This window comes from Filicampus tigris, chromosome 16, assembly GCF_054856515.1.
Source record: "Filicampus tigris isolate MCC_2025a chromosome 16, RoL_Ftig_1.0, whole genome shotgun sequence".
NCBI classification, from domain to species: Eukaryota; Metazoa; Chordata; class Actinopteri; order Syngnathiformes; family Syngnathidae; genus Filicampus; species Filicampus tigris.
Genome location: NC_141232.1, coordinates 13705099 through 13732939, shown reverse-complemented (window position 1 = coordinate 13732939; position 27841 = coordinate 13705099). Strand labels below are relative to the sequence as shown.

The 27841-nt window shown below is 42.7% G+C and overlaps 3 protein-coding genes across 4 annotated transcripts; 1 reads left to right on the top strand and 2 right to left on the bottom strand.

Annotated features, from left to right (window-relative positions):
* The first annotated feature begins 3235 nt into the window (after window positions 1-3235).
* LOC147134856 (uncharacterized) lies at window positions 3236-17323 on the top strand. The gene is made up of 3 exons (XM_086056487.1): window positions 3236-3487; window positions 4008-4168; window positions 17274-17323. The coding sequence occupies exons 1-3, from the start codon at window positions 3384-3386 to the stop codon at window positions 17321-17323; spliced, it is 315 nt and encodes a 104-aa protein (XP_085912613.1). The 5' UTR covers window positions 3236-3383.
* LOC147134855 (uncharacterized) lies at window positions 9373-18452 on the bottom strand. 2 transcript variants are annotated; one of them, XM_086056485.1, is made up of 3 exons: window positions 18141-18452; window positions 13480-13561; window positions 9373-13338 (listed from the first exon to the last, which is right to left on the bottom strand). In XM_086056485.1, exon 3 carries the CDS (start codon window positions 13086-13088, stop codon window positions 11268-11270), a length of 1821 nt encoding a protein of 606 aa, XP_085912611.1. In that variant the 5' UTR covers window positions 13089-13338; window positions 13480-13561; window positions 18141-18452; the 3' UTR covers window positions 9373-11267. The 2 variants fall into 2 exon arrangements, with proteins under 2 accessions (XP_085912611.1, XP_085912612.1); XM_086056486.1 differs by lacking the exon at window positions 18141-18452 and adding an exon at window positions 17290-17575.
* A 5451-nt stretch (window positions 18453-23903) lies between these two features.
* nfil3-6 (nuclear factor, interleukin 3 regulated, member 6) lies at window positions 23904-27163 on the bottom strand. The gene is made up of 2 exons (XM_086056531.1): window positions 26906-27163; window positions 23904-26286 (listed from the first exon to the last, which is right to left on the bottom strand). The coding sequence occupies exon 2, from the start codon at window positions 26251-26253 to the stop codon at window positions 25099-25101; it is 1155 nt and encodes a 384-aa protein (XP_085912657.1). The 5' UTR covers window positions 26254-26286; window positions 26906-27163; the 3' UTR covers window positions 23904-25098.
* Window positions 27164-27841: the final 678 nt, after the last annotated feature.

The window sequence follows — 27841 nt, the reverse complement described above, 5'->3', positions numbered from 1 at the left end:
CCTTCCCAGGATTCCTCATAACATATGTCCTGACATGTCCTCCTTAGAAGTGTGTCACATGGTGGTACCATCCACCCTGTGGTGAGATTACGGAAGGCTTTGAAAGGCTCAGTTGGAACAGTGCAAGAGAGGAAATTGAAACACAACCACGATATATGTGGCATTTTTGTCAAGCTATACCTCTCACCCCTTCTTTCATCACTTCTCACACACAATCTGTGAGTTGTGCCATTGTTGGGGAAGGGAGGTGCAGGTGTGTGTGCGTGGTTGTGTGAGTGTGTGCTGGGATGGAGCTGCATGCTTAGCAAATCGCTGTTGGGTTTTTTTTTTCTGTTTTTTTCCTGTAGGCTGCAGTTAGCCAATGGCCTTGTGGCCTAAGAGGAAGGAAGCCCACGGGGGTTGAAAGACACAGTCGTCTCTTTGTTTGTACTCCATGTTTCCCACTCGCTCTTTGTGCCCTCTGGGCCCCCATCATTAGTCATTCGGCCTCAAACACTCTTGACTGTCTGCTACTGCAGATTCATGCATGTCTTAGGCTGGCTCTTCTCATCATAGCAGGAAAAACATTGTGTGTGCGCTTGTGTGTCCTCAGTTTTAATTGTGAAAGGCAGGGTAGAGTGTGTCTTCGCGTCACGGGTATTGTCGAGGAATAATGATGTTGACACCAGAATTTTTTGTTCATATACTTTTTTTCAATAGAAACACTGGGATTTTTCCAGTGTCAATCAATGTAGTGGATTCATGCATGTGGTGCATGCAGCGAACAAATCACCAAACTCAAATAACCCTCTCTTATATTTGAACAAATTCGCTCAACAATCGAGTATACGCCGGCTATCAGAAACTAATACTGATAAAATTGTTAGCTGAAACTAATCCATGATAGCAATGCAACTCTGCTTACCTTTGTCACAAACACATTTTCAAAAATCAACATCTCGCAAAGTGTTTGTATAAGTAAGTTGTTTAATTACATGCTTGATGGACAGCCAGGTACTCAAGACCCAACTATTTACAATCAATTTTTTGATTATATGTTGGCACACTTTTTGGGCAGGGGGTGGGCGGTAGGGGGGGAGCGGGTGGGGGGCTGGATTATGAAACCCCCTCCCAGAAAAAAAGCTGTTTTCATAAGACATGCAGACTCCTCTTACATCACTTTCAAAGGGAGTTAGAGGCTGCAGGTCAACAAGGGCTTCTGTGCTCTCACGTGTCCATAAGAGTGTGCGTGCATGCCTGACCCAAGAGAGGCCGAGTGAATGGGTGGGAAGTTGGTGGCATTATGGGCGTGTTGCGCTGTGTTGCGGTGGAGGGGGCTTTGCTTATATGTGGGCCACGCCACTCCCTGTTCCGGTGCTATTCATGCGGCTGGCTGCCTCAGACCAGTTTGAATGTGACTGAACTGCACACGGCATGAGTAAATGTGTCATCCTCCTCCCTGTCCAAACAAAAGTGTTCCAATTTCGAAACATCTTAAAATGTATGTAAATGTTAATAACTGCGGTTGTCAATTTGTCTACTGACTAATCGAACCCTCTAAGGTTACATTTTCATTTAAATCAGCAATTGTGCTCCAAAAGATATTTACCTATTTTATTTCAGCATTTTATTTATTCATTCATTTATTTATTTATTTATTTTACAGTATGTTCATACATTCTATACAATATTCGTTGCTCACATTCGACCTGCTGTAATTGTATGTCGTTTTGCCATTTCATACAGTGAGCTAACAGTAATTGTCTCTGAGTGTAAATAGTTCATTTGACAAGTCAACAGTCTATAGTTTTTATGAACCTTTCAAAGCACTTTCACATGCATTTGCAATATGTCAGACAATATGTACACAGTTACATTTATTCAGAACCAGCAAAAGTGTTTTAGTAAAATAACAAATTACAATGGGTGGAACGGTTTTTGAACACCATCAAAACCGTTGCGTTTGACAGCTTCGGTTGGGTTTGTTTGTGTTCCGTTCGATCTGTTCCTACAACTCTTTTTTTTCCTCATAAATGCAAGGCCACGATGGCGGCGCACATGTGGGATTCTTAATGACGCTAGCGTCACCATCGAAGACCTACCTAGTGCGTTACCAACGCAAGATCCCTGGTACATAAAATGAACAATTTAGAATTACAACTCACTGAAAATTGCTGTCTGTGACTGAGGTGTTTTGACTATTACAAAAACTTGATTTAACCCGAGGATATTCGATGCTAGCATGCAACTAGCAGGCCCCGTCATTAAAAACTGGCAAAAATATAGACGCAAATTATTAGCATCCCAACAGTGTTTATCTGATTTTGGATGTAAATACCCTCAAATTAAAGCTGAAAGTGTGGCATAAAAGCACATCTTGTTTGTTTCATTTCTAATTAATTTTGATGGTGTCAAACAGATGAGAATGGTGTGTGTTCATGTGCCATGATGAAGAGATGAAGAAGTTGCTCATTCACGTATGATTATCATCAGGTAGATATTAATAATACTCATGATAATTTCTCTATCATTGTTGCAACAATGGGCAACTAGTGGCCCACGGGCTCTATACTACAACATGAGTAGGCCAAATATTCTTTGGGGTAGATTTAGAATGAATTCACGGCAAACATAGCACCTCAATAATATAAGAATTTTGAGCGTTGATTTTTGTGGAAAAATGTACAAAATGAGTTCTTGCACTCATAGGGGAAATCAACCCTAACATATTTTTTTCAAGAATATGTTCCCAGCAGGACCACTAGTTGAAACAAGGCATTCTGATTAATATTGCGTTTGTGGAATATGAGTTAAGCAGCAAAATCCACCCCTTTTTAGCCAACTCAGGGGGCGGCCATTTTGTCACTTCTGTCGACTGAAAATGACATCACAACTGCTCAGGGCTCAGGTAACAACCAATCAGGGCTCAGCTCCAGAAAACAGAGAGCCGTGATTGGTCGTTACCTGAGCCCTGAGACACTGTGATGTAATTTTCAGTCTACAGAAGAGACAAAATGGAGATCGCTAAAAGCGTGTCGATAAAGTCTTATCCCACAAACGCAATATTTATCAAAATGTCTTGTTTCATCTAGTGGGCTTGCATAGAACGTATTCTTGAAAAAAATATGTTTGGGTTAACGTCCCATTTAATGTTGGTTTCTTGTTCAGCAGTTTTGTGCCGTCCTTGAATGGTAGTTTTTATACATCAACTCAACTAATAGAGCACTAATAAAGGACAAGGACAAGATGGCTGCCGTGTTGCAGACACACAGTGTGGCAGGTCCTGTGTGTCTGCCTAAAGAAAAGCTTAAAAAGTCATCGAAAGATCAAACAGGACCTTAGATTGAGCTATCAACATATTCCTCTGTTGTTTGGATAACCCTCTATCTTCTGCTAAGTTCAACATGTCCAAGAAAAAGGGACACCCTAACTGTGTATCCAGCCAGATGAAGTCAGCACATGCTATTCACAAAGGTACTGGACCAAGGCCGTGCCAGGCCACCTCCAGGTGAGCAGGAACAGGCTCCTGGGTGTTTTTAATCTCTTGCTGATACTTCTTTTGGCTGGTGATGTTGAACTAAACACTGGGCCAGTGCTAGCTGGGCCTCCACCTCTGCTAGCTGGGCCAACATTACTGCAAACTTGGCCTTCACCTCAGCCAAGCTAACACCACTGCTAGATCGGCTAACATCACAGCTAGCTGGACCTCCACCACTGCTAGCTGGGCCTCCACCTCTGCTAGCCAAGCTTGCTGAGCCTCCACCTCTGCTAGTTGGGCCTCCACCTCTGCTAGTTGGGCCTCCACCACTGCTAGCAGGGCCTCTACCTCTGCTAGCTGGGCCGCTACCTCTGCTAGCTGGGCGTCCACCTCTTCTAACTGGGCATCCACCTCTGCTAGCTGGGTTTCCATCTCTGCTGGCTGGGCCTCCACCTTTTCTGGCTGTGTCTCCACCTCTGCTAGCTGGGCCTCCATCTCTGCTAGCTGCGCCTTCATCTCTGCTACCTGGGCCTCCACCTTCGCTGTCCAGGCTTCTACCTCTGCAAGCTGGGTCTACAGCTCTGCTTTCCCGGCCTCTACCTCTGCTAGCCTGGCCTCCACCTCTGCTAGCCAGGCCTCCACCTCTGCAAACTGAACCTCCGCCTCTGCAAGATAAGCCTCCAACTCTGCTAGCTGAATCTCCAGCAGTGGGTGAGTCCCGGCTTGGTTTATTTCCCAGAAACATTGTATTCAAGAAATAACGGTCTGCACATCTATACAGCACCCTTAACCAAGCCAAGGTACTCTGGGACCCACAACATAAACCAAAAGGACTGCTTGGTAGTCATTTAAATATTAGAATCATTTGCCAAAGTGTGACCAAGTTCATCATCTATTAAGTAACTCAAACCTGGATTTTTTTATGCTTGTCCGAGACCTGGCTAAATATAAACTCACCGATGGCTGGACTGCATGTGCCGGTCTATAATAACTTTAGAACAGACCGTGTGGGAAATCGGAGTGGAGGGGTAATGTTTTATGTAAAGTGTAAACAGAATGGGTTTGTGTACACAACCTTGAATGTGTCGGTCTTAAAATTTCTCCATCCCCACAAATGTCAATAACACTAATTGGCATATATAGACCTCCATCAGCTTCTAATACTTTCTATGTGGAGCTTCAGGCTCTACTTAAGGAATGTGACACAAGAAATGAAGTAATCCTGATTGGAGATTTAAATATTAACTGGCTCGACAAATCAAATGGGAGACAGTTAAAATCACTGTAACAACTAATTAAAGGTCCTACTAGACTAACTACTTAGATCTTATCTTTTCCAATAAGTGTGAGAGGATTCAAAAGACGTTCAATATGATTGCAGGTCTGTCTGACCATAACTTCATTCTGTTCTCAAGAAAGTTATCTAAAAGTAGATACTCATGCACTAAGAAAACAATATCAGAGCAGATGAGAGTACCAAAAAAGGAGATTCCAAATTTGACACAGGCACTAAATATCAATAGGAACCGTTATATCTCCCATCATCATGTTACTGACAGCTGTAATATTTTCATGACTGTTATCCAAGACACTGTGTTTGTATTTACAAGAAAAATTAAAACAAAACCATCAAAAAAGAATAATCTCCCATGGTTAAATGAAGCCATACAGACATTAATGAAAAAACGAGATCATGCTCTTAAAATATCACTTAAAACAAAAAGGGGTAATGACAGACAGATTTACTTCTCTAAGGAATAAAGTAATAAAGGAAATTCGATTTCATCAACATAATTAGTACTGCGAAAGGAAACTCTAAAGAGATCCGGACAAATAAACAAACAAAAAAAACTGACAGGAAGTACTTTAATACACAGAGAAATAAGGGAATTACAGTTGGAGGAGAAAATCATCCATGATCCAAAGGACATTGCTACAACTCTAAATGATTATTTTATAGACTCTGTTAAAAAATTGACACCCAGCAATGTCCCTCAGATAGAATATCACCCACCAACATCACCGAACGCAGATAAACCCATTCTTAATCTCCGCATAGTTTCACAGTCACAGGTTGTCAAAGCCGTGTCTGTACCAGTCCTTCAATCAGGTAACCCTGAAATAACCGGCAATTGCAGACCTCTCAGCATACTTCCAGCAGTCTCAAAGGTTCTGGAAAAATAGCGGAACAAATTGTTGATCGCATCAACAGTCCATACACTCTGAACAGGCTGCAGTTTGGCTTTAGAAAACATCATTCTACTGAGACAGCGGTTTGATTCTTTCTGGAAAACATAAAATTAAAGATGAATGCGGGCGGTGTCATTGGTGCTGTTTTCATTTATCTCAGAAAAGCATTTGACACCATCAACCATCAGATACTGCTGACCAAACTGTCTAGTTTTACCTTCTCACCAAGTACGCTACAATGGATTGAATCATACATATCTGGAAGATCAGAGTGTGTTAGGATACAGAACACAAAATCAACACTACGAAATAACAATCTCCGCAGGGATCAGCGCTAAGTCCACTGCTCTTCAGTCTTTTCATAAATGATCTACCAAGCTGTTGTCCTTCGATTGTCACCTGCCAAATGTACGCCGATGATGCTGTCCTATATGTCCATGCGAAAGATAAAAAACATGCTGCACAAGACAGATGCTATGACAAATGTGTATAACTAGCTTGAAAAATCCCAACTGTACCTAAACCTATCCAAGACTGTTTGTGTGTACTTCTCAAAAAGAGTACTGACAGTGATCCCAACATTTTTGTACAAGGTAAAACAATCAATGTAGTACAAGAGTTTAAATACTTAGGACTCACTCTTGACTCACAACTTCTCTTCAAACGACAAATAAAAAAACACTCTGAATAGAATTAAATTGAACCTGTCCAACTTCAGATTCATGAGAAATCATTTAACTCTGTAGTCAGCAAAATTGTATATTGACACAATGATCATGTCCCACATTTCTTACTGCCTAACAAGTTGATCATCTGCCTGTAAGACCATACTAAAACCAATTGAACCCGTCTATAAACAAGCTCTGAAAGTATTGGACAGAAAAGAGGCATTTGAGGCATTTTCTCTCGGCAGCAGAGGAGGACCAGGTAACGTGCTATCCACGTTTTCTGCTCTGTTGACCTAGAGCATCTTTTGCCGCAGGAGATCACCAAGAATGACACGGATGGATCCCAACCTCCATCGATCTACCCATGAGCATGTTGCCGCCCCGCTCTTTCATTCGCTCTCCTTTACCTCTCTTGTCCCTTCTTGCGCATACTGACCTACTTTCCCCCTGACCTGTTTATGCAAGCTCCTGTGCAGTTCAAGTCGAGTCAGAAAAGCAGAGGATGCAGCAAAATCTTGCTCCCGGCAGGAAATGACAATGTCATAATCATAAGATCTAGTTTCCTGAGTTTTCCTTTTGCACATATATACAGTAGCTGTGTGTGTGTTGGTGCGTGCGTGCGATCTGTTGAAAGTGACTAAAAGCATTGTGAAGGGCACTGATGCCTCAGCCTCAAAGAGGGTCTTTGTTTGCAGGCTTAGATTGAGGTAGTGGTCACTTCCCACCCACTTCTATATCCTGCTCTCCTTCCCTTCTTCTGTCAGCTGCCCCTCCCTTTGCCCTTTTCGCTGCTATTATCGTGACCTTGTTTTGGTGCATGGAAGGGTGAGAAAATTTGGAGAGGAAAAAAGATGAGAAAAACTTCAGCCGTTTGGGTTTTGTTATTAAATTCTTTTCATTTATCAATTTAATGGATAGATAAACACATCAACTCTTGAATAGAAATAATCACCTATTCATCAAAATGATACATTCAGTCATGTATGTGAGTGATGATAATAACATGAATATATATATATTTTTAAATGTGGGCTTTTCTGTGTTAACACATTTAATACTCATTTGGCCTCGATGTTGGCAGCAGCAGCAGCAGCCAGAGGCTCGCTCTGGCGCTGGCCGGCTTTCTGCACATCCCATCGTGATGACTCACCCTCTTCAGTTGTAGGATGTTTTGCTTGTAACCTGCTCGACATTGTGTTATGTCTGCTCAAAATATATTTTTAGGGGAAGAGCTATTCAAGTTGTTCAGGGGAGAAGTGATCATTAGGCTGATGTCCTGCAGTCTTTTTCATGGCAGATCATGTTGGTTGTGTTTACAAGAATACACAAAAAAGAACACAAGGGCGTATGAAATATATCCACATCAGAGAAGTGGATTAGTCTGCTTCATTAGTCACGCTAGAGAGCTTGCTGAGGCCATATATATGTACATGTGTACTGTATGAGTGCATTATACTATACCAAAAAAAATGTTGTGTTGAATTTACTCCATTTTATTTCGTCAAGTAGGTGCACAAAATAAAATTCTCTGGATCCAGAGACATTTTTCAAGTAGATGTAAAGTCTACTTAAGAAATGTCTCTGGATCCAGATGATTTTGTTTGGTGAAACCACTTGATGAAATAAAATTGAATAAATTCAGCAAAAGCTTTTTTCAGCATACACTGAAAAAAATACTATGCATCATTTACTCAATTTTATTTCTTCAAGTGGTTGCATGAAATATTATCGTCTGAATCCAGATACATTATTTAAGTAGGCTACACAGTACATCTATTTAACAAAGGTATCTGGATCCATCTTATTTTATTTTGTGCAACCACCTGACGACATATAATTGAGTCAATTCAATTCGTAATGTATATTATTTTCATCGTTCATCTGATTTGAATTCAGGGAACCCATTATGGTTCCTTGTCCTATAAAGGGCTTCATGGAAACAATAGAAATACCAATTGTCATAAATTATATTATAATACTATATTGCCTTCATGTAATGCGCTTCCCTGGCTTCTGATGACAAATCTGCACGGGAAAAAAATGAATGTTGAATTAATCAATTTTATTTCATCAAGTGGTTGTATTAAATATAATCATCTGAATCCAGATAGAGTTCCTAAGGAGACTATACATTTCCTTAAAAAATGCATCTGGATCCAGATGATTTTATTACGTGAAACCACCTGATGAAATAAAATGGAGTAAATTCAACATTCCATTTTTTTCAGTGTGTTAGAAGAGGCTCTGAGCAATGTGTTACCTAACTGCAAGTTGAGGTTTCTAGGTCATCAGCGCATGCAGTGCCAGGCTGCTTACATTGCTATGCTGACAGTCACTACTGCCTGTCGCCAAACACACTTGAATAGATCCAAATTGTTGCTCACTTTACTCCTACCCTGAAAAAAAATGCTGTGGATCTTTTACCCAATTTTAATTCTTCAAATGGTTGCACGAAATACTGTTGTAATCATCTGAAAGTAAACTATACATCTACTTAAAAAATGTATCTGGCCCCAGATTATTTATTTTGTGCAACCACCTGACGAAATATAATTGAATAAATTCAACCATCATTTTTTTCAATGTAGGCTCTTTTTGTGGGCTGGGCCTAAAAACAGCGTGTAATGTACTCTGCAGCAACAACAAAATAACTCAACCACTGTGAAATGATGCAATATTCTAAATACACTATGTATAGTTGGTGTTTGTCAGCCTATAGTGAACTTCCCAGAAGCTGTCAGTTCAGCGTTTGACTAATAGAGCTCCGCAGTTGTATGCGACTAAAGGGTGTTGTTGATTGAAAATAGGAAAAAATCTGATGATTATAATAGAAAATGGAAACTACTGCTCAGTAAACACAAGCCTTTTTATTTCTCTCCACACTTGTCACCGTGATTATATTTGTTATTTATTCATCACCAGGTAAAAGATGGCTTAACAGCTCTTGTTTTTAACATTTCCCATAGATTAAAGAAATGTTTGGGAATTTAAAAATAAGATTTTCCATAATGTTGGTGAATTAAACAAAACAATACAGAAATAACATTCAGACATTCAATTGGTTCAACATTCTTTTTTATTTCTTTTTTCGATCTTGAAATGCTGCCCTCTTCATTAGTGTTGTGCCATACATTTTCCATGTCAAAAGGAAGAGACGGTAATGAGCAGCCGGATCAACTGCCACCCATCTCAAAACACCGCTTGAATCTGTGCCTGTTTCCTTTTGTCTACTTGTCTTTTTCATAAAACCATCAGCAAAACCACAAACGTTACTGATTAATACACACTGAAAAGAGGGTGGACGGGCATGGGGGTATGAGTCAAATACATGTCATCACAGTCAATAGGAAAAACGGCACAGTATAGGGAACAGAACAACACCATGATGGGGATAAAAAAGGATATAAAACCAATGAAATAAACACTACAGTGTTGTTCAACGGTGAGGGAACTTTACATTTATACACAAGTGTCAAAAAGCCAAACATGGTACATATACTTCTGTTTAACTTGGATCCAGTACAGGCTACACGCATACTCACTGAGCAGTAGCGCTACATTGAGAACTGGATATTGGAGGCATATGGGTAACAAAAATTTTATGAATCGGATTTTGATTAGGCAAACTATTTTTTTTGGGGCCTAATTTGAACTCCATTGTTCATTACAACTAGTGAAATGTCATCGAGAACACAGCATGTTTGAATAGTTGAACACTTTGTAAATTTAAACTCCATGCATCAAATGCCTACATCGCAGACGCAAGACTGCAGTGGATCTTGGTTCCAGATCTGTACAAATTCTGTCTATGTTCATGTGGGCTTTTTATACAGTGTTGGGCAAGCGGAGAAGAGGGAAATAAATACATTGGGCCAGTGAATGGTGACAACAGATATGGTCGATAAAGCTCAAATAAACTAAAGGCTTCTAGCCTGCAGCTGGTGAGATCCACCACTTCTTTAAAGGCTGGTTATAGGTTAAGGGATCCAAACATTTGAACGAGGCACTCGCCCCAGAAAACAAAATGTTCTCCATTCAGTGCTGTTGGCTTTCCAAACTGGACAGCCGTTTCTGTGTAAACAGGTCATTAAAATATGATTAATGCTAAAGCTTGACAATCAAGAGAGAGGCATTTTGCTTTGAGTGGGTCCTGTAGCAACAGCAGACAGTGTGGCTGTACAGTAATTTCATTACGATTCCTTAAAGGATGCTCATTTCAAAATCCTTTGTGGTTGCAGGTTTGCTGCATTTGTATTAAATTTATTGTAAAATATAGATTTTGAATAGATACATATATTCATATATAACAGTAATATACAAAACAAGTGCTTAAAAAATAAAGGTGATGCTGATCTTTTGTGAACAAAGGGGGAGAATATGGATCATAGAGGTAGGGTCTGGGAAGAGGTATGGAACTCCAAAATTTTGTATTGAAGGTGTTACAGTTTCTTTGGTCAAGGGAAGGTCCCAAGAGTATGCTTGTGTTTCATTTGAATTAAGGCATAAACTGCCAAACATGCTTGCCTGCAGTCAGATATGCGTCCAATTTATTGTACAGATAAAGCTTGAGACTGATTGTTTTACATTCTTCTTTTTGATCCAAATGTGCTTTTGAGTCTGTTTGTGAAATAAATGGCAAACCAAGAAAAGCATGTAGTTCCATTCCCCCTCTCATCTCATAAAAAAAAGTGCTTCTGTTGGTATGGAGAGAATGTAAGAAATGACAAATCTGTACATTATATACAAGTATGATACAGTCCTACGAGTCACAAAGTCCAGTCTTTTTGGTGACTTTGAGGTTAGCGATTTAAAACAGGCCACCTTCATGTAGCAAGGGCATCGGAGGGTGATCATAGGCCAAGGCATTATGGCGGGATCGTGACAGCGGAGAAAAATGTCTTTACTATACAAAGCACTGGAGAATGCTTAGCTGTGACCAACTTTGAAATCACCTAATCTCGTTTCTTATTCCGCCGTCCACCTGTCTCCTTTTTCCCGTTATGTTTCCTTGGTCCTTCCTCCCCTGATGCCGCCAGTTTCGTGGCCCCGGCTGGGTTCTCCCGCCGAATGTTCTGTTGCGGTGAGAGGGATAAATACGGATGCTGAGGGAGCGGGGGCGATGTGGCAGAGGGAGGCGTTGTTGGGGACTCTTGGCCGGAGCAATGGCCTCCATTGCTCCCGGTGCTGATGGCTCGATGTTTAAGCCTGAGTTTGTGGGGTAATGCCGTGGCCTTCACCTCCCCCTGGGGGTCCCGGGCCTGAGAGTAACTTTGGGATGAGTGTCGAGGGGAGGCAGGCTCATGGATGCTGTTGAGAAGTCGGTTGTGATAACCGTCTAAGCAGGAGGAAGAAGGAGACTCGTCATCGTCAGTGGAGGCCTCTTTGTCAGAGCTCCTTGGATCGCCATCACTGGATGACGTGTCTTTACTCGAGATGCTTGATTGGCCTTGGTAATAAGCCTCATTCGGGAACTCACCCTCGAAGCTAAGAACAGGTGGCTCCTCATCTTGGGCACTAAGGTACGAAGGAGGAGGCTGGTGGTGATACAGATGGGATTGACTGACTTCCTCCACTTGTTTGTGGATAAACTCTCTGGGCAAATGAGACTCCTGCTGCTCCTGCAGGGTCTGCCGGGGAGACTGGCAAGTTTTGTACACTTGTCTCTGTCCATCTTCACCACGGCTGCCCGAAAGCTCATATAAAGGGGATTCTACTGTTTTCCTCTCGAGTGGTTTCATCGCCTCAGCGAGAGGCTCGGTGGAGGTCTCCGCAAAGGACTGAGGTTGTCGGCTGGCGCATGCCTGACTGCTACTTTTGCTCTGCTTCTGCACATCGATATCTTGGGTCCGTGTCAAGCTGTCGACAGGACAGAAGAGAATGACGCTCCTCTGGGCAGCAGGCGGTTGGGGGCCGAGCTGGTTATTGACGCTGGAAACGGGCTCTTGATGGGGTTGTTGTTGGTGGAAATGCTGCTGCTGCTGCTGCTGCTGTTGCTGGCTATGATAAGTGGGCTCCATCTCCTGGGAATGCTGCTGGAGGTGGTGATGAGTGGGTACAGAGGCCAGACCCCGATGGATGTTAAACATGATCTGGGTGGTAGTGCCATTGGTAATATCCATCTCGAGCCTGTCGCCTTCCTGCTTGATCTCAAAGGGAATTGGCTCCGGGCTGTCTCGGGAGGAGCCGTCAGACATGTCGGACAGGGAACCACGTGGCGAGTATTTGGCCATCTGCCTGTGGCCCTCGCCCAGCCCGGACTGCTCAGTTTCGGAGGAGTCCGAGTTCATCATCACCTGAGAACTGCTGGAATAACCGCTGGAGTAGTACTGAGAGGATGATGAAGAAGAGGAACCTCCGTTTCCTGTGCTGTTGCTTCCCTCCATCTGTTGGCTCTTCTCAATGTAAGAAGCAGTGCTTATAAGGCCAAAGCGGAGCTTCAACTGGAGCAGCTCTGTCTTGAGCCTCACATTTTCATCATTCAGTGCAATGACACGGTTCTCCAACACCATATCATTAAGACGCCGTTTCTCACGGGAGCGCTTGGCTGCCTCGTTGTTCTTGCGCCGTTTCTCCCAATAGGAGGCATCTTTCTTCTCATCTGAAATGAATTCGCGTTTTCGCCTGCAGGTCATATTGGGTTTGGGTTTGAGGATTCGGCCCATGCGAGGCGGCGTCCCTTGGACAGGGGGCATAGACTCTTCATAACCGGTGAAGGTCTCAAGGCAGTTTATGTTACTTCCTGAGTTTTGGAGGACTGAAGTCAGATTTTCCATTCTTGTCTGGTAGTAGCCAGTTTGAACTGGAGACTGAACAAAACAAAAGGGCTGGAATGAAGGTGATGTAAGCCTTGAAGATCTTGCTCAGTCTATTTACTGTTATGACAGGAGGGGACTCAAGTGTCCAAATTAGCCAAGAAGATCAAGAAGAGTTGCAGCTCAGCATTAGACACCCTCATTTATCCACTTGTAGCTTTGGGTTCAGTGTTGATGCAGATATTTGCGACTCCTGTTTGAGACACTGACACTGGAATTGAACAAAAGAAAACATATTGGTTAGTGACAATTGGATGCTGTTTTTTGCATAATAATCGCACACTGAGTAAATCAGGAGAATGTGTGCCCCATATCTGCATGCAAACAGCAGCATGTAAGTCTGCCAATCTACCTCAGTGCGCCGGTCTCTTGGGGAATCTTGCTCTCTTTCCCGTCTTCTCTGTTCTTTCTGTCGTCGATGTCAAGATTAAAAGCTGCAGAGATAAAAAAAAAACAAACCGGAAAAAAAGATATGATCATTTTGGCCAACTCCTGACAGATTTGCATAAAAGAATCAAAATGATGTCATCGTAAGTACCTCATCCCGTTTTTCTGTTCAGTTTGTATAGTAATAAAAGGCACTTTTTGATTTTGCATGTCATGTAAGGTCCCATGGCAAATAAAGAGAAGTCGTTTGACGGTACTGTCTGACTTCTGTGCTCTGCTATTGATCTGCACTGTCTGCAAGCGTATGACCTTTGACCCTTAGCCCGTCATGTTGACTTCTGTAATGTAATGTGGTCACTGGGTTTATTTCAAGGCTGAGGGTCTCGTTTTTATCTTGTCACCCATGTGAGCTTTTGTGATATGCACAAATGGAACCGGAGGCAAACGCACAAAATAAATAGTGTAAACCACTACATCATAAACTGAAAACTCAGATTAACGGTATAAGTGGGTCAAAAGGGTGAATCAATAGGAGTCTTTTTGGATTCTGCAGGAGCAGCCCCACTGCCTTTTCCAGTGAGAACCCCCATGTGTAAACACTCTTGAAAATAGCTAACCCCCCATGCATTCATCCTCAGAGGAATGTGGCGGCATTCTTCACCAAAACAACTCGATGCCAAATCAATGATGCAAGGAAAGCAGATAAGGCAGACAAAGGAGAGCAGACAGTGCAGGTCAAGGAAAAAGAGGGAGGGGCCGAGGGCATGAGATTGTGAGGTATAAGTGTGTGTGTGTGTGGTGGGGTGGTGGGGAGCTTGGAGTTATTGATAAATATAGGTCAAGGGCCCCTGAAAAGAAAGAATGAGGGGCAGAGGCAGGACTAACAAAACTTGATAACATTCGCTACCACATGAGGGTGGTCTGTGTTTTCATGATGTATGCGTCAGAGATAAAACGGAGTGCAGACCAAACTGCCATTCTGAGTGTAGGCTTTTACTTAGATTCCAAGTAACAGTGAGGTATATATTATTAACACTTCTTGCACCAGTGGTTAAGTTTTGCATATCATCCATCACCTGTAGGCGGGAAGTGTTGATTTTCATACATGTATTCATGTAACAGCTGATCTATTTTACATTGTATTAATCTGAAAAGTAATTTCATTATTAATCTAAATGTATCTCTTGAATTGTGATTTTTACAAATAAACTGAAACGGTTATGTAACATTAGAAATATTCCCGGCCATGATATGGATGTATCACATGCTGTGCAAACTAGGTCTAAACTGGTTCGAGGAAGTCAATTTGCTCCAATGTCTTTGTAGTTTGGAATAGAATTTTATTGGTCTGTTGCGTGGCCTAATGGTTTGAGGTTATCCTCGTGAGCCTTTGACATGTGGCAGCAGTGAGACAGAATGGAAAGAGACACGTTCTACAGCGTGTCCCACTGACCCAGAAAGTCCATTTGCCTCCACTGTACTGAATCTAGGTCACCAAAACTACAGCGAGATGTCATCCTCAGAGAGGAGCCGGAGATCGGAAGAAAGACAAAACACGATGGGAGACTTGGGGGGGAAAAAAAAAAACAATGTGTAGAATCATAGTACGGAGTGTTGTTAACATAGAGGAGGGAGCGAGCGAGTCCAGACAAAGAAATGAATCAAAGCGTGAGAATTGCAACAAAGGATGAGATGGTCGCTTGATACGGGGACACAAGCAGTGACTGCAACAACATTGATGTTGCAACAGGAGGAATGTGTCACCCCTGGCAACAAAAGTGGGGCAGCAGCCAATCACATCCGACATCAGAGCCCCGACCATCAACTTAGTGTGACATGGTCAAAAGCAGATGATTAGTCAGCATTTTAAAAGGGCACAGTGTGATATCACCAATGCCTTCTTAGGAGCTACAATGAGCTTCTTTTACTGTCTCTGAGTTACAGCTCAAGCTCTTCCTTTGTTTTTCCTCTCTCACCCTTTTTTGTGACTCTTTTGAACAGGGAAATGAATGAATGCTGCCATTTTATTTGCATGAGTAACTGGAATTTATGACTCAAATATACAAATAGATTAGACTGCAGTAAGCAAACCTGATCTACTGATCTAAATACATGTCCATGACCTAGATCACGCCTTCCAATTCATCATACACATCACGTGTCATTGCCGGGTCTATGTGGCACTTGTGGAATGATAGCACGGGAAAAGAATCCAAGTTGCACTCGTTCACACAAACCACCGGGCTCAAACTCGCAAGACTGTGAATGTGGTAACGTGTATTGGAAAATGTGGATTGAGGTCAACCCCCGCACGTGTTGCTGTGGAGCATTTCAGGAAATAGGAGCCGGCCTAAAATAAAAGGCACATGCCTCAAAAGAAGGGGAATGATGAAACAGTCTCCTCTTCCTATGGAGGAGGGGGTTCGGTCTACGGCACGTGATGTGAAGTTGGAGGGTGATGGCATGGGTGGGGTCTGTGTGAATTCCAAATCTGGGTGCAGACTTTATTCACTTAAAAAAAACATGGTGGTCTGGGGGCGGGGGTTAAAGAATCTGAAAGCCTGCCAGCAAGGTGGAGTCCTATCGAAACTGGATCCTTGTTCCAAGAACACACAGCCATATCAGCCCTCTCTCTCTGGAAAAGGGAAAAAAGCTGAGTGACTCAGTCCATGTGTTTCACCAGTCACATGTGCTCCCTTGGCCTACTAAACGCTGTAATTCGCCTGTGCTTGCAGCAACAACCGCAGCGCAATAACAAAGCACAGCACTCATCTTTTATCATCTCACATGTGCTCGGAAACCCGGACAATAAACTTGCCTCACACTTTTTTGAAGTGGCTTTAGCTGGTAATGTGGACAACAAACATCATTCTAACTGGCTTCAATGTAAATGACTCACTTTTAGTCAAAGTTTGGACTGTTTACATGCAGGGCTCATGTGGGGCTTTTTACCTAAAGGCCCATTTCTGTTTTTATGACTGGTGAGGATTCTATTGTGTGGTTCTGACATTGCTGCAGCATGCCTTGGTTTTGCGACTCACCTCACGGCCGCCCCCTCCCACAGGAGTGATGTGACCTACATTTATGGAGGCCCACTGTACGCCACCCAATTGGCAGTGTCCTCATCACAGAATACAAATGCAGACAGCTCAGAACATTGGTTTCCCCTGATTGCATAATAACCCAATTTTGAATTGTTTTTAATCGATTCATTCCTTTGTATCTGTATTTAAATGTGTAGAATTGAATGTGCTTAAATTGCTTCACCTGTGCCCCCATCCAAACAGCCCTTTTACTGTGCATGCCAGATTAACTGTACATTCATTATATTACAATTGTTTTTATGACAACTAGACTATACGTTGGTCCGACTTCAACATGCCATTGCTAAAAACCTGCAAGGGCAAGTGGGGGAACGACAAGCACGTGCTATGTAGTTTCCTCAAATAACAAGCAAACAAAAAAAACTTTGTAATAGCATTGTCCACTGTTTTTAATCTGTTTGGCTCCATCCTAAATTTTATGAAATAATGGAATCATTTAGTTTCTATTTCTCCATCATTAGTGCCAGTGGTTGTCGTAACATTTCAGCCCGCGTGCCTTCTTTGTTGTACTACAAATCACATTCATGCAAATTTAGTTGGATGCTCAGTTAATCCTTTCCTTGCACCTAAAGTAAACAATTACTGCGCATATAAAACAAACTTGACACAATGTGATAACCTACATTGACCCTCGTCTGACCCACATTTCATCCAGATGTTCCGCACCTCACCTTGCAGCAGTTTGCAGTCATCAAAGCCAGCTAACTTCACCATTCTTCATCTGTCTATTTATTTATTCTTTTACTTCCATAATAAATGAGGAAAACCAAAATCCAAACGCAAATACGAGGCACTCGCGACTCGATCGTGTCTGACTTTGCGCTTCCCGGTTTGTGTTTGCGGCTTCTTGGGCGGGGACTGAAGAGTTAAGCCAGAAGACCGCACAGCCGCGTTAACCTTTACAAAGAAGCAGCTACACGTGACACGGAGAAGTGTGTTCGCGGAGTCGACTACTCCACTCGTCTGCACGGACTAGCCTACTAACCCACAACGAGTCCAAATTCTCATTTCTCAGACATTTACTGCATCAAAGAGCAAATATTTGTTCTATATTTACAAATGTTGCAGGTAGTATACATATAGTAATAGTATAGATAAGAATTATACCGATATTGATAATAATAATAATAATAATAATAATAATAATAATACGTATTATTACTACCACAGAAGTAGTTTTTAGTAGTGTATTTATGCACCGTACCTGCACACGTGTGTTATAGATGCAGGTGTGGAGACAAAACAGAGACGCTCAAGGATCAAAATGACGAATTACTGTAAAGTAATGAAAAAAAAAAAAAAAGAAGCAGAAGCACTTTCCCTCCAAAGGCGTCACCTCCATCTATATATAGATATAGTCTACTCTTTTCTTTCACCCACTAACCCTCATATAATTGACAACGCCATTGTGGAAATTGCTACCTAGGTCCGAATGAGAACGGAGTGGTAATCCTTTTATTTGACAACACCTCCGTTAAGATCGAGATATTGTTGAAAATAAGACCAAAAAATAAAAACTCACCCAGTTGCTTCGATTATAGAATCCACAGTGGGTAGCAATCCGTGTGGTGTCTGCAATCGCATCATAGTCCTAAACACACACCACCCGCCAATTTGCAAAACTCCAGTTCTCCGTTCAGTGCAGGCACAGAGGAAGAGCGTGAGCACAGTGGATCTTGTTTTTAGTGCCTTGCTCATGTCATGTTTGCTCCAATTCCTCCCTCTCTCTATTTGCCATTCTCTCTCAGTGTCTAAATGTATGTTAGTAGGTCAGTTGTTGCATAACAGGACGCTTTGGGTGCCTAGTCACGTTTTTTGTTTCTCTCCTGGTTCGGTTGCCTCCCCTCTTTCCGCGCCTTCGAATCCCGTTGCAGAAGTGATCTACGGGGCGGGTAGAGATGATGTAAGGGGCGGGGCTACAGCCTTCAAATGCTGTCAGTCCAGAATGACTGAGGATGTAAAATTGGTCTGCGAGTCAGAGAAAGCAGAGTGATGGAGGCAATGTATGGCAACATCCTTCAACTAAAGTGCACATACAGCCACAAAAATGTTTGTTAACAATCAGTTGCATCACACTTGACAACCCAAATTCAACACGAAATTGCGTTGATTTATTTCATAGCGTTACTGTAGGATGCATTGCTTCCAGAACGTGTAGAAAATTATTAGACTTTATTTTTTGTCCAATCACAGTCCAGCCTGCATGTGCTTCCATGTTCATCGAATCTGCCCATGGCTGTCAGAATCAGTATTCCTGTCTTATGTACCTTAAACTATATTAGCAGAGCTGGGTAGCTTTTTTGCTGGTCCGTCCTCCGTCCGCGACCTGGGTACCCTTCCGGCCTTGTCCCTCCGTCCTTATTCATAAAAATGATCGTCCTCCGGCCATGACGGTCCTTGTCCTTTTAAAGTGCTTCTCTCCTTAAATTCCATCCATCTGCCCCCCAAAAAACAACAAAAAAAGCCTCCGTGCATTAGCTCATTTCAAGCATATTAGCTGGCTGGGTAATTTCCTATTCACATCCACTTACCGGCTGGGAGTATCGTGAGTGGATTGAATTGTTTAAAACTGTTTAACTAAGACAACGTTTTAGCTGCCAGCAACCACCATCGTGATGTGATGATGAAGATGATGATGATGATGATGATGATGATGATGACTTGGAACTTAGAAAGCTAGTGGACATCATGAGAATATTTAAGATTGCGTGATAACACAATACTATTGTGTTGCACGTTTTCCCTTTTTATTGCATGATTTCGCAATAAAAATAATTATTGCAAAATTAGGCAATGTTATTTTGGGAGGAGAACGAACATATTCCACTTATAGCTTTTTTTCCCTCGTCAGTGAAACCGGCGTCCACTAGAGGGCAGACTATGCCTGTGAGAACAATTTTGCAGGGAGGGAACACACGTGAAAATGAGCACTCCAGTGTTGTGCAGGCAGTCTTGCTTTTTAAAAGACAGCACAACACATCAGCCGGCACTTGACCCGGTTAGGGACGATTAGAGGGACGGACAAAAAGATACCTCCGTCCTTGCTTAGTCTGGCCTTTTAAAAAGAGTTCTCGTCCTCCGTCCAACCATCCACAATATGGGCGGACCGTTCCGTCCCTGGGACGGAATGCCCAGCTCTGGACTGTTTCTTGATCCAATAGGCTCCCTGGTTCTCGAGGATGTCAGTATTTTTCTGTCCTCTAAATGCTTGGTCAAAGCAAAACTTGCTGCAGCCAACTTTTACTACAGCAAAACACGATTTCAGCAATCTGCACACATGAAGTAATTATTACGGATTATATTCAAACGGTTTATGTTTTTGTTATGCAATTATATCCATATTGAATCAAAACTGCTCCAGATGGTTTTATTTGGCACATTTACATGCTTTTATATTGCATTTTTATGTAATATTAATGATTTCTATAATTGTGTCAGGTGGCATGGTGGTCGACTGGTTAGCACGTCCGCCTCACAGTTCAGAGGTCGTGGGTTCGATCCCGGCTCCGGCCTCCCTGTGTGGAGTTTGCATGTTCTCCCCGTGCCTGTGTGGGTACTCAGGTTTCCTCCCACATTCCAAAAACATGCATGGTAAGTTGATTGCCCCTAGGTGTGATTGTGAGTGCGGATGTTTGTCTTTGTGTGCCCTGCGATTGGCTGGCAACCAATTCAGGGTGTCCCCCGCCTACTGCCCGAAGACTGCTGGGATAGACTTCTGGGATAGGCTCCAGCACTCCCCGCGACCCTTGTGAGGACAAGCAGTATAGATAATGGATGGATGGATGGATAATTGTGTCAATGTTGTGGTGGTATTAAGTCAATGTGGTGTTAAGAGATGTATGGTATTTTGAAGTAGAATGGTCCCAAAGCTGGATACAACTGGAAACTGTTACAGTGAAAAGTGACAGATCTGCTGAATAAAATGAATGGGGTCGTACTTGACCACCAAACAGCCATCAAAACTCAATTTCTTACTTCGCAAGTGTTGCATTTGGCTGAGGTTACAGAAACTTAATATCCCATAGCAAAGACTGTTCCAAGGTTAATCCAAGAGGACCTGATACACATTCAGTGTTTTCCAGAGTGTTGCTCTTGCTCCACACAGTGTTGCATAACCCGGCTGCTATTGAAGCTCATGTTGTCATTCAGCTTGATTACAAGCAGGACTGTTTACCATGTTGGCAGGCTTGAAGTGTGGGAATCCCTCACACAGAGAGTGTTAAAACTATTTTGTTCTGGTGCAACAACTCAACTTAGTGTAACTGAGGAGTTGGACTGTGAGGCAGCTTCAATAGTTGACTGGCTATCATGACTGCACTGCAGGGGGGATCAGCGCAGCATATTGGGTTGAGAACAAACTGGTTTGTTAACACAGACCATCTTTGAAGTGGACAATGTGAGGGCTGCAGTTTGCATGCCAGTTTGTGTCCTCTTGCCAGTTGTTCATGATGTGATTAATTTGACTTTTTTGCTTTTTGTTTTTTTGCTTTGTGCATCTGAATATCTAATTGTAGTTCATCGCGATTAATGTCTTTAAGATTGTGCCCATTTGTTGCCTTCGTGAGTACACTGTGTTCCACATTAGCATGCATATGATGTTTTTGTTTATTTTCCCAATTGGCCAGTAACAGAAGTGAGTGGTGTTTTTTTAATCATCAACAATTAGATCAACAACTATAATAAGATGGATTTTATTGAACAAAGCCATAACAGACAGAATTATGTTGTTGTGGGGGGTAAAGATCAGGGGATGTCGTGTATATGATCTGGTGCATATGTGAAGCCCTTTGAGACTTTCCTCTGATTAAGGGCTATTTAAATAAATTTGACTTGACTTGTTGTGGCAAATTCATCAAAATACAGTGTTCCTAATTGCTGCAGTTAAAAATAAAATAAGTACTGATAGGTTGTATCGCATTTTCAATAGCTTAACAACTATTGTTGTACTTCTGAGTATATTTTCTGTCATATCATTTGATGATGCAAAATGGCCTCCGACAGTTGTTTTTGGGATATACTGTCACCCACCCTCAAAGATGCTCCTTTGAAGGAGCTCAGCAGGTTGTCATAGGGTTGCAACCAGGGGATGATGGTCACCCCACCATGAGTTTTTCTCCCTGTATAACCCACAGAAGCCACAACTCCATTGGTATTTTTTTTGCAGCGTGGGATGGGTTGTTGTCTTTCGTGAAAATTATTCCACTGTGGAAGGCACAGTTCTTCTTCTAAGACAACGGCAGGAAATTGACAGTTAAAACTTCACATATTTTTCAGAGGTCATTTTACCCTTCTCACCCATTACACTCCCCATTATTTTAGCCAAAATGTTGATCCTCATTTAAAAACAACAACAACATCAACATACATTCACCTACCGCATCTTTTTTCGATAGAGTTTGTCCTCATTACAATCACGAGTGAGGTTGACCCTGCTTGCTGTGGACTGATTGCCAGCCATTCGTAAGCACCCACATTCAACATGTATGGCCAATTTGGAATCTTTGATTAAACTAAATGCATGTTTTGGGGATGTGAGTGGAAAACTGGAGTTTGTGAAAAAAAATGCAAGCATGGGGAGAAGATGTAAACTTGACACAGTAGGACTGCATAAAAACTGTGACTTGCCAAATAATGTGAAACACCCTCCTTTGATAATTTCCATGTAATTGGACTCACCTGGGCAGCCTCATATAGTTTTAAAATTTGGGGTTCAAACCTTGACTGTGGTCTTCCTATGTGTGATGTTTATCTCACTTCAATTCTAGCTGCATAATCATTCGGAGCGCATACCTTTCGTTTTATTTGATGACTGTAAAAACTGGTTCTAGGTTGTGTGTACACATAAGATATTCTATGCATGTGTTTTACAAATTAGAAACCAGATCTACAGTATGAACCTGATCAAATGTAACATTCAACGAGTATCACCTCCACATTTTCTTTATAAAATGACGCCTTTTTAATATGGAATTTAAAACGCGATCATCTGGAGTGGCACTCTTTGTTACCCTCCATTGATGAAGGAGACAAATAGCAGTGAAGGGGCTGATGCATGGGCTGCATGTGCACAGGGATGCCCCTCCCCCATAAAAACACACATTCTCTCTGTCTCTACAGCGTTCCTTTCTTTTTGCACCCCATCCTTATCCCCACCCGAGCACCCCCCCAGCTCTGTCTGCAAGCGTTCCCATGGCAACTGTCGCACTGCCTGCCTAGCAACAGGCTTTATCCCTTGACTAAAAAAAGGGAAGGATGGTGGTGGTGGTGGTGTTGGTTGGGGGGGTCAACAGATTGGGGGAAAGAGGGGGTTGTGAGTTACGTAGATGTGAGTAGAAACATATTGCAGTGGCTTCATTCAATCACATTCCTTTCTCCACCCTGCTCCACACCTTCAGCATCTGTCGCATATCAGCGGCATTTTCACCTTTCCATTCCACCACAATATTGTGCAGTTTATTTTGAAAACATAGCTTTCGAATGTATAAGAATTGATGAAACAATTACATTCATAGTCAGAAGGTGTCCCGTGATTTTTTGGGGGCGACCATTTGAGGGTATATCCCACCTAGCTCACGCAGTCAGCTAGTGTGGCCTTCAGCTCTAGCCTGTAGGTCACCAACCGACCCTAGTGAAGATAAACTGAATAGAAAATGAATAATTGCTGTAGTTGGCTTTCACAAATATTGAGATGGATAAAAAAAACGATCCTCTCCGTAAACCAATATAAAACGCTCTATTCAAAAACATTTTAAACAGATCAGATTAAATCACATGAATATGATTAAACGAACAAAAATACACAGGCAGAGCTGCTGAATTTAACTCATCACCACGTCAACTAACTTGATAAAATAAGAACAGATTATCGTGGGTCATTTCATTTGCATGATGAATACGAATTAGAGGTATACAGTGACCCTCGATGATACTGTCTTTGCTGCCCCCTGCTGGACAACTAAAATAAAAACGATGCAGCCGGCAAACGAGCAGAGCCAAATGACTTCCTGCACGTGAGACGAGAAATTGGTTGTCTAAGAGCCATAAATAGATTTCGGCATTACTCAGCTATGGGTGGACTTGGCTCAATACTAGAACAGATCCCAGAGGTTGTCAGTTTTTTGTTAGACTTTGTGATTTCTCTGCGTTTCTTACTGTAACTTTTCCCAACTGTACATGCCGAGTGAGACGAACCATCGTTACACTTTGCTAAATCCTTTTAAAATACAGTGAACACTTTCTATGGAATTGATTGAGTAAGACATCGTGAACATAATACACTTGCAGAGACTTTATGAAACGTTTATTTTAGTTGAAACAAAAATATACAGACACCATTCAAACTTATTATGAACAGAGAAGTGGACAAATAACAGACAGTAACAGTGTTCGACTGCTTTGCTTGAAAATAAACACATAAGTGAAAACATCAACACATTGACGGAAACGTAAGAGTCTTGAGTTTTTATTAGTTTACCTCAATTTTGTGTGTACCCGCTACCATATATGTGCTTATCTGTTGAGTTGACTTGTCTCAATAGGACAAACATTTTGCAATCATATGAAGTCAGAACTACAAACACTTTTGTTTACCATGTGCCAAAATGCTCACTGAAAATGTTTGAGGGTGTAATGTTATCTACAGTCTTTAGTTGTCACAGTGCGTTGGATTTTAGAAATTAACATACAGTGGATTTTCCTATGCGCTGATATTCTGGGCAACCATTTCTCCGTTATTTGATGAAAAACTCACCCATTTAAAGAAGTCAAACCAAACGTTTTTTTTCAAGAATAGGTTCTATGCAGGCCCAGTATTTGAAACATGGCATTCTGATTAATACTGCATTTGTGGAATATGAGTTAAGCAGCAAAATCCACCTGTTTTTAGCTATCTCAGGGGGCGGCGGCCATTTTGTCACTTTTCTGAAAATGACTACACTGTTGCTAAGGGCTCAGGTAACGACCAATCACGACTCACCTGTTTTCTGAAACTGAGCTGTGATTGGTCATTATCTGAGCCCTGAGGGTGTGTGATGTCATTTTAAGTTGACAGCAAGAGGCAAATGGCCGCACCCTGAGATGGACAAAAACTGATGTATTTTAATGCTTAGCTCATATTGCACAACTGCCATATTAGTCAGAATGCCATGTTTCAACTAGTGGGCCTACATAGAACATATGCTCTAAAGACAGTGTTTGGGTTGACTTCCACTTCAAGCAATTAAAGCATTACTTTGCAGCCATCTTGTGGCATCTATAGGCAATTTTTGTTATTCCCAAAACCACCACGAATAACGGGAGAACATTGTACATCTGACACAAAAAGGAAGCTCCATGCCTGGGGCGTGCAACCTAACAGCAGACTACAAAAGGAATATATCTAGACACTTCTTACAAAATAATGCAGTATTTGAAAAACAAAATACATCACATTGTTAGAGGTTTCAGTTCAGAGAGTATTTTTTCCTTTTTCAGAGTGCTTTTTAGTTGACATTGGCCATGAGCTGCTCTGTGAAAAGTTTCTTCAGCTGAGCCACCTCCTTGCTCAAAGAGCTAAGCTGAGACTTCAGGTAGTTGTTCTCGTGCTGATGCTTCACCACTGTGTGTCCTTGATCAGGAGGCTGCAGGCTGAAGTTTGAGGGTGAGGGGACATACTGGGGGGACTGTCTCCCCCTCCTGCCTCCATCGCCCTGCAGAGGAAGCCACGGGCCCGGGTGCCCCTCTCCTGTTTCACCCCTAATCAGTTCTTGGCCTTTCGGGGTCTCTCGCGGAACCTCGACCATGGGAGGTGCTGGGCTGTGTCGAGTGCTGTTGGGATCCCCCGCCGCATCGCCCGTCTCACAGTTACCGGGCGTTTTGAAACGTAGCTTATGGGGGAGGTTCTTCATAGCCTCGGCTTGGTCCACCCTGTGGTGGACATCAGCAGAGGACTGGTAGAGGTCCATGGTCATATCCTCTGCTCTGCGTGGTGAGGATTTCTCATGGTCACTGAGCCGGTCTTCGAAGTAGACTGGGCTGCCAACACTGGACCCACCCGGAGTGGAAAACCCAGAGTCTTCTGACAGGATGCCAACGTCTCTGGAGCCCCGCCCACTCGGCTGACCGGTCTGGTTGTTGGTGTGTGATGATGAGGAGTTGAGGAGATAATAGTGGGGAGTCACACTCGGAGGGGTGTGTGGAGGAGCCGCGGAGAGGGGCAGGATGGACGCGTGGGACGCGTCCTTCACCAAACCAAATCGGAACTTGAGTGCCAACAGTTCGGCCCTGAGGCGAGCGTTCTCCTCCAGCAGGGCCAGCACTCGACTCTCCAAGACCATGTCGTTCACGCGACGCTTTTCCCGTGAACGCTTTGCCGCCTCGTTGTTCTTCTTCCTCTTGTCCCAGTAGCCTTCGTCCTTCTTTTCAAGCGGGATGAACTCACGCTTGCGGCGGATGCTGGACGAGGGACTTTCTTTGCGCTTGACGGCGGCGGTGCGGCCCAGCAGGGAGCGAGCCAACAGGTTGCTGGAGGTCAGGACGGACATGGGATCATCTGGGAAGGACGGAGGTACTCCCTCTCCTTCTCCCGGGGATTCCAGTGGGTGGAGCATCGCCGCATCCTGCTGCACCCTCATCTCCTGGGATACTTCCTCAAACATTGCGTTGATGTAACACCGAAGCAACAGTGCTACCTAGTGGCGAGGGAGACACAAAGGAAGGATTTAATGGTTACGCAACAGCCATTACAACACAATATTATGTAACTGTCTATTACATTACTCCAGTGAAACTGGAGCAACTTGTACCGTAATATGCGATCAATATGTAACAATGCCTGACGTTACCTGACACAAAGCCGGTGTTGTGGCGTAACTGTTTTTTAAATGTCATATTGCTCTGCATGACTTTGACCTACATTTGAATTTTGCTTAACCCATAAACAGGATACTTTTAGAAAGCGTACTCTCTCAGCCTGATCCTTTAAATAGACTTCAATTCCGGTCTACCGCCAACAGGACGACCGACCCACTTCTGACGGGAACACACTGATCCCCATTCACAGTCTGCCCAGACGAGAACAGACCATAGCATTTTACCTCACTCCAAAGCAGCATCCCTATCTTATCGTTATCACCTAACACACAACGCGCCAGGACATTTAAGTGCTACTTATTTTTTCAGATAAAAATGGAAACGAATATAATGTAAACAAAATAGAATAGTTGAAAAAGTCAAATAACAAAATGAATTCAAAGACATCACAGAGATTTACTTAAATAATAACAATTATCCAAATCGAAATAGTTGTACCTGTGATGGCAATTCGGGAAGATGTGCTCTCGGTCCGTGCGTGCTCGCTGCAGATGCTCTCTGTTCTCTGTTATGTTACTTAATATTATGAGCCGTATGGGCTGTTCTTCACCGGCTGCCGCTTATTTGTAACGCCTAGTTCAGCTTGGGACGGTCTCTATCCTCGCATGAACCGGCTGGGGTCCTGTTTGTGTGCAAATTGGACGCTGTGGGACCGCCTTCCAAAGTGACCACTCTCATAAGCCCTCCCCCACCGACCGCCCTGTGCAGGAAAGCTCCCGACCGTTGCCGCAAATAGCAGATGCCGCCGTCATCTGACCTCATCGACTCCTCCCCCTTCTGGGTAAGCGCGTCATAATGAAGCAATGTTACGCCACTGCAATCCAGTGCAGCGGTAATATGTTGGCCGAGAATCAGAAGCGTCTCTGTACAATGCAACGCCACTTAATGAGCTTACATGTAGCAAATTGCATATGAATATATACTTAATCTAACAGAAATGAGGGACATTTTTTCCATGTTTTACAGAAAAACAAGTCATAAACCATCACGCAGTATAATTTATTTTATACAACCCATCATCAAAGGTCAGAATTTGAAAAAAAAAAAAACCCAAAACAACAACAACAACTGCAAAAACATTGTGTGTTAAATTGAAACCTGTCTTATACGGTTAATTGTAAACAGAAAACATTCCCAATGAAGTGGCCTGTGAGCTCGTGCTCCTGACTCATACTTTTCATCAATATGAAGTGGAAACACCAACCAGACTTTTTACTGGCTGGTAGACAACATGGGATAATTAGAGCTCGCTGTGTCAAAAGGCTCAACTAACCTGTTTTGTTGTTAGTGTGATGTATGCTCTGACAAGACAACTCTACTGACATTATCATATCACATAAGTAAACTGGCTGAGCAAGCAAACATGCTCAAGTT